Below are 14,546 nucleotides of genomic sequence, written 5' to 3' on the forward strand. Positions count from 1 at the left end.
GTTTTCCCTTTAAAGCGCAAGGAGCCGGAGATCAGCCGCACTTCATCAACATTAGAGCTCCCCTGCGTTTTTGTCGTTTCCTCAGCTTTAGTTTTCATTCAGGACTCCTGTGCAGCAGCCGTGCGCGAGCGATTACCAAAATGAAACTCCAATAGATCCTCGGGAAAGCAGCAGGCGTTTAGCGCTCTGTTTGCAGCCTAGAAACAAAAAGGCTAAGACTTCACTTTTTGGGTAAAAGTGAAGTGAAGTTCCCGCACTCTTGGTCAACTTGCAGAATTCACAGCAAAAAAGCAAAAATAAAATTCATCAAAAATGTTTTTTGCCTGAAAAAGGTCTTATACCGAAACATCGCAATAGATTCAGTAAGTTGGCCACGTGTGCAGGAGCTCTTTTTTGTTTAATCTGGACTTAATTGCCACCCTCCAATGCACCTACAGAGGAAATAGATATGCAAAGATTTTTGCCTGGTTATAAAAATGAATTATTATTATTTATTTTTTTTAGCTCCCAGGTGTCAAAATGGAAACAAAAACAAGTTGGTCTCAAAGGTGCGAATGCAACACCTGGCTGGGAAGTAAAGTAAACTGGGACAGGACGCCACTTGATGGGAAGAGCAGCGGCCAGTTTGGCGACTCAGGCGGTGAGACAGGACACAGTCGGGTGTCCAAACTTCCCCCGGTGTTTGAAAAGCCGCTCCAGTCACTTCCAGCTGTCAACACAGCAACGAGCTCAGCGTCCTCCCACCGGGAGTTCCAGCTGCAACAGTCTGTTGGCTCTTCTGCGCTCGAAGTGCAACCGCAACACTGAGAACTGAGAATACACACACACACACACACACACACACACACGCAGATATATAGACACATCATTTCCCTCTGTTGTTTAGTTGGGTAGGTTGAAGAGCAGCTTGGCTCCAGAACGTTAGCGCTAAAAGCTTAATGAGCCAAATGAGTGGATTCATTAAGGAGGCGGCACCTCCGTCCCTCGTTGAGCTTCAGGTGGGATCCGGGCACCTTGTCCTGAGACTCACCACCAGCTGGAAAACACACGGCTCAACTCCCTCGGCTGCGTCGTGTACGACGGCGACGATCGATGCTCTCGCCCCTCGTGAGCGTTGAGTAAAAACGCGCTCGTCATAAAAGGAGGTGGATTTCCTTCTTCTGAGATCGATCTGATTTCTGGGAAGCGCCTCTAATGCATCAGTGTGTCTTCTCACACTGTGTAAAAAAGGATTTAAAAACTCGCTGCCTGTGTTTGGCAACCATGACACCAGGAATTAAGTAGAAAGGAACTTTTCACAGTTTTACAAAAACACCTCTAAATAAAAGAAAATTGGTTGAAATTACAGCTCGGTCGTGTTCAGAACTGCAATATAATTTAGTATTTGAGTTTCATTTTTGAAGTGTTGGCATTTATTTTATTTTGGGGGAATCGCAACATCCGCATCCAAATTAAAAATGTTTTTACTTTTTTCCTGCATAACTGTCATCAACCGATTTGGACATTTCTGTCATTTGCTTCAAGATCAAAACTTGTTCTTGCGGTTCACCTGAGACAACAGATCTGTTTATTGCTTTATTTTTCATTGCAAATAGCATATTTATCCCTCTGTTTGCAGCCTCCTGCCAAAGCCGATGCGCCTGTTGGAAAAGGAAGCGAGCCAAGGAGGTCTCACAGGGAGGAACAGACTCCTGGCCGGTTACAGTGTCACTCACCAGCCATGTGAATCCACAGGGCAACTCCTGCTCCAACAACTAAACGAAAGCCGGAGTTTGAATCTTATTACCGTGCACCGCAGTCGGTTCTGTCGGGTCTCCAGCTCCAAACAGCGCCAGTTAATTCCGCCTCAGGCGGATGAATCCGGTTGATTATACATGAGAGAGTGCACATAATGTGAAAATCGCACTCCGATTGAGTGACTATTTACTTTTGCCGAGGTCTTTAATCGGGCACTTTGCCATTGTGTGTTACATATTTCCTTTGTGCAAACTGTGGCGTCATGAAGCAGGGGTTTGATTAATCAGAGTCAGACGTGAGAAGGAAAAGGGGTCTGCGTGTGTGGGTGCGCGTGTGGAGGAGATGAGTGGCGTCAGCCGTGAGATTTCATTTGGCCTCGCCGGAAAAAGAAAACCTCCCGTCAGTCCAATTATATTGATTATTATCAGCGTCTGGGGATGAAGGGTTTTGTTGCTGCCGCCGCTGCTGTTTTCCAACATTAAGCCCTTTACTTTGAAAAGGGAAGCCCGCTGGCAGCTGATATCCAGTGACACTTAAGTCAAGATTGAAATTAAAGTGGAGGCTTTTTCCAGACAGATTCACGCTGGCTGTGGCATTACGAACGCGGCTCGGTCGGTCGGTCGGTCGGTTGTTTGGTTTTTTTTGGAGCTTGCTGGTCGGAACAGCAGGGCTCTTTCAGCCTGACACAGTCGGGCTAATATTCACGTTTGAAAACTGAGCCTTTTCAGGAGCCGGGTTTGTAAATTCCGGGTCTGCCAAACGTAGACAGCATTGTGGACCGGACACACAGCAGATAAGATAAAAGTGTAAGAACACAGCTGTAACCATCCTGTACAATTTGAAAACTGGTTTATTCTGTTTATAACAATTTGCTATTCATTTATTGATTTATTTGCGAATACATACATTTGCAAAGCTAAGACACAAAATATGGCAAACAAAATTATATTTATTCATTTAAAAATAGAACCACAATCAGAATCAAATGAGGCACAATATAGAAAATATCAAGCTGGATCCAAAAAGAAAACATAGGCTGAGTTTGAAAACATAGAATATTTCATTTTCTTTGAGAAAATCATGCGCATAACTACTTCTTAAAAATGAGATCAGCAGCCAGAGGTCAAAGGTGAGCCTCAGTGCGGAAGGTGGGGACGCCTGGTGTCTCCTGCCCAGCCGGCGCCGCCATCCGGCGGACGCTCACTACCAGGGTGCCATCAGGGTGGATGGTCCCGCTGACCGTCAGGGGGTCCATGTCCTCGGGGAAAAGGGACTTGTGGGTAAAAGTGTCGCTGACGCTCCCGTCATCCAGGACCTGCAGGGCGGAGGAGGAGGAGGAGGAGGAGGAGGAGGAGGAGGGGGGGGGGAACCGAGGCGGCCGCGTGAGGAAGAAGGTCAAGACGGAGGTGTGAGGGTGAGAGGAGGGAGGGAGGGAGGGGGTGAGAACGACACACAGAGACTATTTAGCCCTCTGTTTGCAGCCTTCTTTAAAAGCTCTGAGCGTTAGCTCTTCTGCTAAAGTGAGGATTTGTTGCATCTGGCACATTTGGAAGTGACCAAAAACAAGGCGGTCTCAAGGGGCGGAGCCAGTGACCCGGCCGGTTATGTTGTCACCAGCCTGGGGGATGTACCCATGGCTTTTTATGACATCACAAAGGGCTGATTTCTTAAAGGATGGAGTTTGTGTCTTTTTCCTCAGGAGTTCACCGACAGGTTTGGACTCTTATCGGCGTCGTCAAATCGTCAAATTGAATTTTGACGAAACGGGACCTTCTAAATCCTCCGATATGGGTTCAAATTCCTCTCTCCGATGCTTTCCCGAGTCATTGAGTTCTGTGAGCGTCGGCGCCGGGCAGGGTGAGGGACACGGGGCTGCAGGCTGAAAGCGTCTGGTTCTGACGGGCTGCGTGGACGCACTGCAGCTTCCTTGACAGCGGCGACGCTTCGCACGATGTCGCTCTGTTTACATCAGGACACCTGGAGTCTGCGCTGACACCCACAGAGCTTCGGTTCAGAGTGCTTCGTTCACACCCGTCCTTCTCCTCGCGTGCTTTTCCCCTTTCAAATTTCAGAGAATTGACCTTTGACCTCTCGCATCCCTTGTCGGAAGTCATGTGGTCGTTATCTAAAGGCGGGACGGGCGGCATTTATGTCCCCCTCTCGCCTCGCTGTGCGGTTAACGCGCCAGATTTCTTTGTCCATAAATCCTCAGCAGTTTGCCTGCCAACTCACTAAACATATTTTTACATGCGATTTATTCACAGTCATGTGACTCAGAGCGTGGGAACGCACACTTCAGTGCTTTTAAATATGTTGCGCTCGTTGTCACCGCTCACACCATGTTGGAAATTTAAAACGCTTTTAACGCCTCATATTTTACAACGCACACACACACACACGCACACACACACACACACACGTACACACACGTACACACACACACACACACACGCACCTTCTGGGCGTGAATGACGACGCGGTGGTTGAACGCCATCACCACGATGTCGTGCGGCTCGAACTGGCTGACGTCAGCTGACACGTAGTAGGCGTCGCCCAGACATCGCACTGCACCGCCCGAGCTGCTCTGCCGGCCTGTCGCAGCGCCACCTGCAGGAGCTGCACAGACACAGCGGCAGGTGTTTAGGATGAAAATGACCAACGGTGATGAGCAAAGGTAGAATTCTAAACCAACAGTGAGCTATGCTGATGAAATCAAAACCTTGTTGATGCTAGTGACAGGCGATAACATATTTTTCAAATTCAATACGATAATCCATATTTTTGGGGGTCGATATCGCGATATCGATATCAAAAACACTTTTTGGTTTGTAACCTTTTCAATGAATAAAAAGTTTTAAAAAATCACAAGACGCAATGAAAAACAGTTAAATAAAATGTTTAAAGTGCTATTAAATGTAAATATAAATCATAAATAAGTATAAAGTTCTATAAAATTAAAAAGATAAATCAAAAATAAACACAACATGTCAATCAATAAAAAAAATCTGTAACCAAAATATAACAAACTTCAAAGAAAGAAAGAAAGAAGTATAACTTAGAATGTCAGTGAAAAACATAGCAGCCCCCTATTAGAATTATTGATACAAAATTTTACTCTATGTACACTATGTATTGAAACAAATATCGATATGCACATCACTAGTTGATACTTGTTGCTTTTCACACTGTGTTTAATAGAGTGTTAGTGGCCAGGCCATGAGTTTGTATTATTAATGATACATTTAGATCATTTAAATGATGAAAAGGTCTTTTTGATGTGTTGCTACTCAGGTTTTATTGAACATGGATTGTGCTTTATTCAACCCTTCAGGTCATAGAAAATGATGGTTGTTGGTTGTTGTTGTGAGGTATTCAAAGAAATATTTAAACATCGCACACACTAGAGTCTTCGCTCTCTCTCTCTCTCTCTCTCTCTCTCTCTCTCTCTCTCTCTCTCTCTCTCTCCCTCATGACGTCTGGAGCCAAACCCACTCCTCTCCTCTCACGTCCTCCAGGCGGCTCATTGCCTTTTCGGTGCCGCAGGTCTTTTTTTTTTTCCTGCGCGGTGTTTTTCTTTACATCAGCTGCAACGTGAAATGAAAAACTAATGCCGCCTTTCTTTTTCCTCCTGCCGGCGGGAGAAGGCCGATAAAGTGTTTCTGCCTGCCTGCCTGCCTGCCTGCCTGGCGAGTTGCTCACATCAACAGGCTTCAGCCACTCGACTGAAAAAAAACCCATTACACCTGTTTTTGCAACCTTTTTTACATTAGAATAACAGAAACGGACCCTTTGATGGGTGTTTTTGTGCTACAAATAACATGTTTGGGTTTTATTTTTCCATTTCTCTCTCAGTATTTATGGCATCCTGATGCATTTAACCCTGCCAAGCACATTAAGCTGGAGGCAAATACCTTCAAGCTACCCATCTGCTGACATGGAGATGCTGTACATCCCATGGGTCCACGCTGCCAGTACATCACTCAGGCCTCACGGTGCACAAGTTCCATTACCTGTGTGTCCATACGATGCTCTGCTGTGCTTGCCGAAGGGAGCCAGGCAGCTGGGGGCCCCGGGGCCGTCGTCTCCAAACAGACTGGAGTGATCCGGCGAGTCGAGGAAAGAATCAAACAGCGGATCCAGAGAGTCTGACGAGCCGCCCAGCGAGCCGTCGGAGCGGTAGGAGCTGGAGCTGCTGTAGCGTGCCGAGGAGCGGTAGGACGAGGAGGAGGAGGAGGACCTGTGGCTGGAAGACGTCAGCGAAGCCATCGTAAGTTGGCCTTTCGCAAGTGCACAGACAAACACGCACGCCCACGTTTGCCCTTTAGAGAAAACACACTTGGACTCAGGTGGGAGGTCCTCCCTTTTCTGTCAAAGAGGAAGAAAAATCCAACAAAACCCCGAAACTCGGTCAGCACCAAACTAGCAAAACTCTCACTCATTGTCCCGGGATCTTTGTTGTGGGCGCTTATATAGCGCTGGTGCATTGTGGGTAAGTGGAGCACAGCATGGGCCGGGTAGCCTTGTTGCTGTGGCCTTAAATGGCACTTTGGCACTTCAAATGTGAGCGCCAGAGACGTAACGGACAAAGTGATAAAGACGAGAGACAGCCAGACACACACACGCACACACACACACACACAGCGATAAGTTCGACGGGGGCCTCTTGAGGACGCTTCCAGCATGTGGTCATAAATAGAAAAGTGGTGAGAGGTCAGGTCAGCCGTTAGACTACTGTTGAGACTTTATCAATAATGAAAGAGAAAATTGACGTTGCGTTTCAGCTTCCAATAAAATATAAAATACACCCGAGAAAGTTCAGGTCCAGCATCAGAACAAACTGTTTTCTGAGTCTGAGGACGACCCATCAGTATTTTCTGAGGAGAACCAGAGAAGATTTCTTCTCGAAAAGCAACATTTCCCGCTCCTGACCCCGGCTAAATCTGCTGTAAGGTGTCTTGCATTACGTCCACACGCTCACACGACCGTCTTGCTTATTCTTTCCTTGAACGGACCTTGAGGATTTATTTTATTCTTTACCCAGGTCCTCCTGCTGCTGTTCAGTCCTCTCTGCCTTTGTTGCAGCCCCTCCAGTTTCAGGCAGAGGGTGTGTGTGTGTGTGTGTGTGTGTGTGTGTGTGTGTGTTTGGGGGCGGGGGAGGGGTACCTGCGACTTTTAAACTCGTCATGCTCTCCTGAACTGGAAAAGATCAGATTTGACCATGACAAGATGAGATCTGTACGGCAAAAACTCACTTTACCTCTGAATGTGATTGAAGCTTCTTCATTTTTCCAGTCTGGGACTTAAAAGAAAAACATTTTTTTTTTTACAATTCTGTTTCACTGCAAGTTATTTCACTTTTGTAAATCTTTTTTTTTCCTGGCAAAGGAGAATAATTATCTGTTATTTTTTTTCTTGTTTCTTAAGGTCTTTTTTTACGTCATGGTTCCGCTCAGTAGCAGAATAGATTGATAAATCCAATATCTGACTCATGTCTCTCTGGTTTCAGTCTGTTGCTCTTCCCTATGAGGTAACTCCATGTAAGAGGGGACCTTCGAGATGAAGTAAAAATCAAAGACGTGCTGCTTGAAAGTTAAAAAAAAAAAAAAAAAAAAAAAATGCCAAAAGAGCTCCTTCTCTTTGGAAACACTGTGCAACTCTGACGTCAGCGTGAGAAAACACACGGGCGCAGATGTGACACTTTTTTGAAAGTAAATATCAACTTCTCTTGACGTAGAGCACAAATCTTCCACACATTGCAAACTTTTGTTTGCTCAGTTTGTGTGTAAGCCTGGTCGGAGTTCAGTTCCAGACCAAGAAATGAGAGCATTTTTTTATTTGGATGATTGCAAAATGGTCCCATGTTGTCTTGACCTCCCATGTTGTCAACAGAGAAAATGTTTCTCGTGCTTGCAAAGTGTGGCATTTACATTTTAAATGCAGCATCTGAATTTGGGAAAGGTTTCTCCCAACCTTGTGTCAGATCTAAACACCAGTATCCAAACACGTCGCTTCTTGATTTGAAAATTAGACCTCGTCTCTGGACCTAAGGGCAGTCTGGTAATTTTAACATCCTCTGAGAGTTTATTAACGGCGCCTGACTGGCAGTACACAGAAGAAAAGAAATCTGAAATCCATCACATTCTGCCCTGATTTCTCCCCCTTCCTTTCATCACACACACATACACACACGCCGAGGGGCCGATGATGTCATGGAAAGATGATAAATCTGCAATCCGCTGTGGGATCAGTCAGCAGGAGCGTCTGCACTTGACGCAGTTCCTCAGACGATTGTCCTTTGCTCCACTAATAACTTCATAATGATGATGTCACCATGTCAAACGGCCGGGGTTGGGAGGGCGCTAGCGAGCAAGCGAAGGAGTGAGGGCGGGGCTAATGGCAGTTCGGCTTTATGATGTGTGTAGAGGAGTGAACGTTTGGCGGTAAATTATGTTGTAAGAGGTATAGTTCATTATCTAACCATCGCCATAAAAAACTCCCACTGTGTGGAATCCAGTCAGATTAATGGGGCTCTACACACTTTGTCCCCCTTCCGCCTCCTCTTCCTCCTCTTCCTCTTCCTCATCCTCCTCCAGCTCTCCAGCCCAATCTCAGCTCTGAAGCACTTCACGTCCATCTTGGAGAGCTCCATGACACAGTGCATCACACCAAAACAGAGAATTCTGCCTTCGATCTTTTAAAGTTTTATCTGAATTAAATTAAAATAAGCAGCCAAAAAAATTGTCAATGCGCTAGGAGCCCCAAATTTGAGGTTGGTGTCTCTCAGGGGTTTCCTAGTTAGGGTTAGGGTTAGGGTTAGGGTTCCTCAAGTACTAGAAGCCCCAAATTTGCTGTGGGCGCTTCTTGGGGGCTCCTGATGAAAGAGCAAGTGGCCCCATGTCTCTAGGACAAAGTTGAAATTTCACCCCATAGACTTGCATTGAAATAAGGCTGAAGCTAGGGTTAGGGTTAGGGTTAAGGTTAGGGTTAGGGTTCCTCAAGTACTAGAAGCCCCAAATTTGCTGTGGGCGCTTCTTGGGGGCTCCTGATGAAAGAACAAGTGGCCCCATGTCTCTAGGACAAAGTTGAAATTTCACCCCATAGACTTGCATTGAAATAAGGCTGAAGATAGGGTTAGGGTTAGGGTTAGGGTTAAGGTTAGGGTTAGGGTTCCTCAAGTACTAGACGCCCCAAATTTGCTGTGGGCGCTTCTTGGGGGCTCCTGATGAAAGAGCAAGTGGCCCCATGTCTCTAGGACAAAGTTGAAATTTCACCCCATAGACTTGCATTGAAATAAGGCTGAAGCTAGGGTTAGGGTTAGGGTTAAGGTTAGGGTTAAGGTTAGGGTTAGGGTTCCTCAAGTACTAGAAGCCCCAAATTTGCTGTGGGCGCTTCTTGGGGGCTCCTGATGAAAGAGCAAGTGGCCCCATGTCTCTAGGACAAAGTTGAAATTTCACCCCATAGACTTGCATTGAAATAAGGCTGAAGCTAGGGTTAGGGTTAGGGTTAAGGTTAGGGTTAAGGTTAGGGTTAGGGTTCCTCAAGTACTAGAAGCCCCAAATTTGCTGTGGGCGCTTCTTAGGGGCTCCTGATGAAAGAGCAAGTGGCCCCATGTCTCTAGGACAAAGTTGAAATTTCACCCCATAGACTTGCATTGAAATAAGGCTGAAGCTAGGGTTAGGGTTAGGGTTAGGGTTAGGGTTAAGGTTAGGGTTAGGGTTCCTCAAGTACTAGAAGCCCCAAATTTGCTGTGGGCGCTTCTTGGGGGCTCCTGATGAAAGAGCAAGTGGCCCCATGTCTCTAGGACAAAGTTGAAATTTCACCCCATAGACTTGCATTGAAATAAGGCTGAAGCTAGGGTTAGGGTTAGGGTTAGGGTTAAGGTTAGGGTTAGGGTTCCTCAAGTACTAGAAGCCCCAAATTTGCTGTGGGCGCTTCTTGGGGGCTCCTGATGAAAGAGCAAGTGGCCCCATGTCTCTAGGACAAAGTTGAAATTTCACCCCATAGACTTGCATTGAAATAAGGCTGAAGCTAGGGTTAGGGTTAGGGTTAGGGTTAGGGTTAAGGTTAGGGTTAGGGTTCCTCAAGCACTAGAAGCCCCAAATTTGCTGTGGGCGCTTCTTGGGGGCTCCTGATGAAAGAGCAAGTGGCCCCATGTCTCTAGGACAAAGTTGAAATTTCACCCCATAGACTTGCATTGAAATAAGGCTGAAGCTAGGGTTAGGGTTAGGGTTAGGGTTAAGGTTAGGGTTAGGGTTCCTCAAGTACTAGAAGCCCCAAATTTGCTGTGGGCGCTTCTTGGGGGCTCCTGATGAAAGAGCAAGTGGCCCCATGTCTCTAGGACAAAGTTGAAATTTCACCCCATAGACTTGCATTGAAATAAGGCTGAAGCTAGGGTTAGGGTTAGGGTTAGGGTTAAGGTTAGGGTTAGGGTTCCTCAAGTACTAGAAGCCCCAAATTTGCTGTGGGCGCTTCTTGGGGGCTCCTGATGAAAGAGCAAGTGGCCCCATGTCTCTAGGACAAAGTTGAAATTTCACCCCATAGACTTGCATTGAAATAAGGCTGAAGCTAGGGTTAGGGTTAGGGTTAGGGTTAGGGTTAAGGTTAGGGTTAGGGTTCCTCAAGCACTAGAAGCCCCAAATTTGCTGTGGGCGCTTCTTGGGGGCTCCTGATGAAAGAGCAAGTGGCCCCATGTCTCTAGGACAAAGTTGAAATTTCACCCCATAGACTTGCATTGAAATAAGGCTGAAGCTAGGGTTAGGGTTAGGGTTAGGGTTAGGGTTAAGGTTAGGGTTAGGGTTCCTCAAGTACTAGAAGCCCCAAATTTGCTGTGGGCGCTTCTTGGGGGCTCCTGATGAAAGAGCAAGTGGCCCCATGTCTCTAGGACAAAGTTGAAATTTCACCCCATAGACTTGCATTGAAATAAGGCTGAAGCTAGGGTTAGGGTTAGGGTTAAGGTTAGGGTTAGGGTTCCTCAAGTACTAGAAGTCCCAAATTTGCTGTGGGCGCTTCTTGGGGGCTCCTGATGAAAGAGCAAGTGGCCCCATGTCTCTAGGACAAAGTTGAAATTTCACCCCATAGACTTGCATTGAAATAAGGCTGAAGCTAGGGTTAGGGTTAGGGTTAGGGTTAAGGTTAGGGTTAGGGTTCCTCAAGTACTAGAAGCCCCAAATTTGCTGTGGGCGCTTCTTGGGGGCTCCTGATGAAAGAGCAAGTGGCCCCATGTCTCTAGGACAAAGTTGAAATTTCACCCCATAGACTTGCATTGAAATAAGGCTGAAGCTAGGGTTAGGGTTAGGGTTAGGGTTAAGGTTAGGGTTAGGGTTCCTCAAGTACTAGAAGCCACAAATTTGCTGTGGGCGCTTCTTGGGGGCTCCTGATGAAAGAGCAAGTGGCCCCATGTCTCTAGGACAAAGTTGAAATTTCACCCCATAGACTTGCATTGAAATAAGGCTGAAGCTAGGGTTAGGGTTAGGGTTAGGGTTAGGGTTAAGGTTAGGGTTAGGGTTCCTCAAGCACTAGAAGCCCCAAATTTGCTGTGGGCGCTTCTTGGGGGCTCCTGATGAAAGAGCAAGTGGCCCCATGTCTCTAGGACAAAGTTGAAATTTCACCCCATAGACTTGCATTGAAATAAGGCTGAAGCTAGGGTTAGGGTTAGGGTTAGGGTTAGGGTTAAGGTTAGGGTTAGGGTTCCTCAAGTACTAGAAGCCCCAAATTTGCTGTGGGCGCTTCTTGGGGGCTCCTGATGAAAGAGCAAGTGGCCCCATGTCTCTAGGACAAAGTTGAAATTTCACCCCATAGACTTGCATTGAAATAAGGCTGAAGCTAGGGTTAGGGTTAGGGTTAAGGTTAGGGTTAGGGTTCCTCAAGTACTAGAAGTCCCAAATTTGCTGTGGGCGCTTCTTGGGGGCTCCTGATGAAAGAGCAAGTGGCCCCATGTCTCTAGGACAAAGTTGAAATTTCACCCCATAGACTTGCATTGAAATAAGGCTGAAGCTAGGGTTAGGGTTAGGGTTAGGGTTAAGGTTAGGGTTAGGGTTCCTCAAGTACTAGAAGCCCCAAATTTGCTGTGGGCGCTTCTTGGGGGCTCCTGATGAAAGAGCAAGTGGCCCCATGTCTCTAGGACAAAGTTGAAATTTCACCCCATAGACTTGCATTGAAATAAGGCTGAAGCTAGGGTTAGGGTTAGGGTTAGGGTTAGGGTTAAGGTTAGGGTTAGGGTTCCTCAAGTACTAGAAGCCCCAAATTTGCTGTGGGCGCTTCTTGGGGGCTCCTGATGAAAGAGCAAGTGGCCCCATGTCTCTAGGACAAAGTTGAAATTTCACCCCATAGACTTGCATTGAAATAAGGCTGAAGCTAGGGTTAGGGTTAGGGTTAAGGTTAGGGTTAGGGTTCCTCAAGTACTAGAAGCCCCAAATTTGCTGTGGGCGCTTCTTGGGGGCTCCTGATGAAAGAGCAAGTGGCCCCATGTCTCTAGGACAAAGTTGAAATTTCACCCCATAGACTTGCATTGAAATAAGGCTGAAGCTAGGGTTAGGGTTAGGGTTAGGGTTAAGGTTAGGGTTAGGGTTCCTCAAGTACTAGAAGCCCCAAATTTGCTGTGGGCGCTTCTTGGGGGCTCCTGATGAAAGAGCAAGTGGCCCCATGTCTCTAGGACAAAGTTGAAATTTCACCCCATAGACTTGCATTGAAATAAGGCTGAAGCTAGGGTTAGGGTTAGGGTTAGGGTTAGGGTTAGGGTTAAGGTTAGGGTTAGGGTTCCTCAAGTACTAGAAGCCCCAAATTTGCTGTGGGCGCTTCTTGGGGGCTCCTGATGAAAGAGCAAGTGGCCCCATGTCTCTAGGACAAAGTTGAAATTTCACCCCATAGACTTGCATTGAAATAAGGCTGAAGCTAGGGTTAGGGTTAGGGTTAGGGTTAGGGTTAAGGTTAGGGTTAGGGTTCCTCAAGTACTAGAAGCCCCAAATTTGCTGTGGGCGCTTCTTGGGGGCTCCTGATGAAAGAGCAAGTGGCCCCATGTCTCTAGGACAAAGTTGAAATTTCACCCCATAGACTTGCATTGAAATAAGGCTGAAGCTAGGGTTAGGGTTAGGGTTAGGGTTAGGGTTAAGGTTAGGGTTAGGGTTCCTCAAGTACTAGAAGCCCCAAATTTGCTGTGGGCGCTTCTTGGGGGCTCCTGATGAAAGAGCAAGTGGCCCCATGTCTCTAGGACAAAGTTGAAATTTCACCCCATAGACTTGCATTGAAATAAGGCTGAAGCTAGGGTTAGGGTTAGGGTTAGGGTTAAGGTTAGGGTTAGGGTTCCTCAAGTACTAGAAGCCCCAAATTTGCTGTGGGCGCTTCTTGGGGGCTCCTGATGAAAGAGCAAGTGGCCCCATGTCTCTAGGACAAAGTTGAAATTTCACCCCATAGACTTGCATTGAAATAAGGCTGAAGCTAGGGTTAGGGTTAGGGTTAGGGTTAGGGTTAAGGTTAGGGTTAGGGTTCCTCAAGCACTAGAAGCCCCAAATTTGCTGTGGGCGCTTCTTGGGGGCTCCTGATGAAAGAGCAAGTGGCCCCATGTCTCTAGGACAAAGTTGAAATTTCACCCCATAGACTTGCATTGAAATAAGGCTGAAGCTAGGGTTAGGGTTAGGGTTAGGGTTAGGGTTAAGGTTAGGGTTAGGGTTCCTCAAGTACTAGAAGCCCCAAATTTGCTGTGGGCGCTTCTTGGGGGCTCCTGATGAAAGAGCAAGTGGCCCCATGTCTCTAGGACAAAGTTGAAATTTCACCCCATAGACTTGCATTGAAATAAGGCTGAAGCTAGGGTTAGGGTTAGGGTTAAGGTTAGGGTTAGGGTTCCTCAAGTACTAGAAGTCCCAAATTTGCTGTGGGCGCTTCTTGGGGGCTCCTGATGAAAGAGCAAGTGGCCCCATGTCTCTAGGACAAAGTTGAAATTTCACCCCATAGACTTGCATTGAAATAAGGCTGAAGCTAGGGTTAGGGTTAGGGTTAGGGTTAAGGTTAGGGTTAGGGTTCCTCAAGTACTAGAAGCCCCAAATTTGCTGTGGGCGCTTCTTGGGGGCTCCTGATGAAAGAGCAAGTGGCCCCATGTCTCTAGGACAAAGTTGAAATTTCACCCCATAGACTTGCATTGAAATAAGGCTGAAGCTAGGGTTAGGGTTAGGGTTAGGGTTAGGGTTAAGGTTAAGGTTAGGGTTCCTCAAGTACTAGAAGCCCCAAATTTGCTGTGGGCGCTTCTTGGGGGCTCCTGATGAAAGAGCAAGTGGCCCCATGTCTCTAGGACAAAGTTGAAATTTCACCCCATAGACTTGCATTGAAATAAGGCTGAAGCTAGGGTTAGGGTTAGGGTTAAGGTTAGGGTTAGGGTTCCTCAAGTACTAGAAGCCCCAAATTTGCTGTGGGCGCTTCTTGGGGGCTCCTGATGAAAGAGCAAGTGGCCCCATGTCTCTAGGACAAAGTTGAAATTTCACCCCATAGACTTGCATTGAAATAAGGCTGAAGTTAGGGTTAGGGTTAGGGTTAGGGTTAAGGTTAGGGTTAGGGTTCCTCAAGTACTAGAAGCCCCAAATTTGCTGTGGGCGCTTCTTGGGGGCTCCTGATGAAAGAGCAAGTGGCCCCATGTCTCTAGGACAAAGTTGAAATTTCACCCCATAGACTTGCATTGAAATAAGGCTGAAGCTAGGGTTAGGGTTAGGGTTAGGGTTAGGGTTAGGGTTAAGGTTAGGGTTAGGGTTCCTCAAGTACTAGAAGCCCCAAATTTGCTGTGGGCGCTTCTTGGGGGCTCCTGATGAAAGAGCAAGTGGCCCCAT

General features: G+C 46.9%; 1 protein-coding gene across 1 annotated transcript; it reads right to left on the minus strand.

The window, feature by feature from the left end:
- Positions 1-2,818: 2,818 nt before the first annotated feature.
- Positions 2,819-6,198, minus strand: hspb12 (heat shock protein, alpha-crystallin-related, b12). Its single transcript, XM_076035841.1, has 3 exons — positions 5,748-6,198; positions 4,193-4,353; positions 2,819-3,052 (listed from the first exon to the last, which is right to left on the minus strand). Exons 1-3 carry the CDS (start codon positions 6,001-6,003, stop codon positions 2,861-2,863), a joined length of 609 nt encoding a protein of 202 aa, XP_075891956.1. The 5' UTR covers positions 6,004-6,198; the 3' UTR covers positions 2,819-2,860.
- Positions 6,199-14,546: the final 8,348 nt, after the last annotated feature.

Source organism: Nelusetta ayraudi, unplaced genomic scaffold, assembly GCF_046127955.1.
Source record: "Nelusetta ayraudi isolate G7.1 ecotype Tasmania unplaced genomic scaffold, CSIRO-AGI_Nayr_v1 ptg000048l, whole genome shotgun sequence".
Lineage (NCBI taxonomy): Eukaryota > Metazoa > Chordata > Actinopteri > Tetraodontiformes > Monacanthidae > Nelusetta > Nelusetta ayraudi.

Excerpts from the sequence above, each read along its gene's own strand:
- hspb12 (XM_076035841.1), bottom strand. The coding sequence starts at position 6,003 with ATGGCTTCGCTGACGTCTTCCAGCCACAGGTCCTCCTCCTCCTCCTCG. Across the intron at positions 4,354-5,747 it reads AGCATCGTATGGACACACAG|CTCCTGCAGGTGGCGCTGCG; the intron begins GTAATGGAACTT and ends GTGTCTGTGCAG. Across the intron at positions 3,053-4,192 it reads TCGTCATTCACGCCCAGAAG|GTCCTGGATGACGGGAGCGT; the intron begins GTGCGTGTGTGT and ends TCCGCCCTGCAG.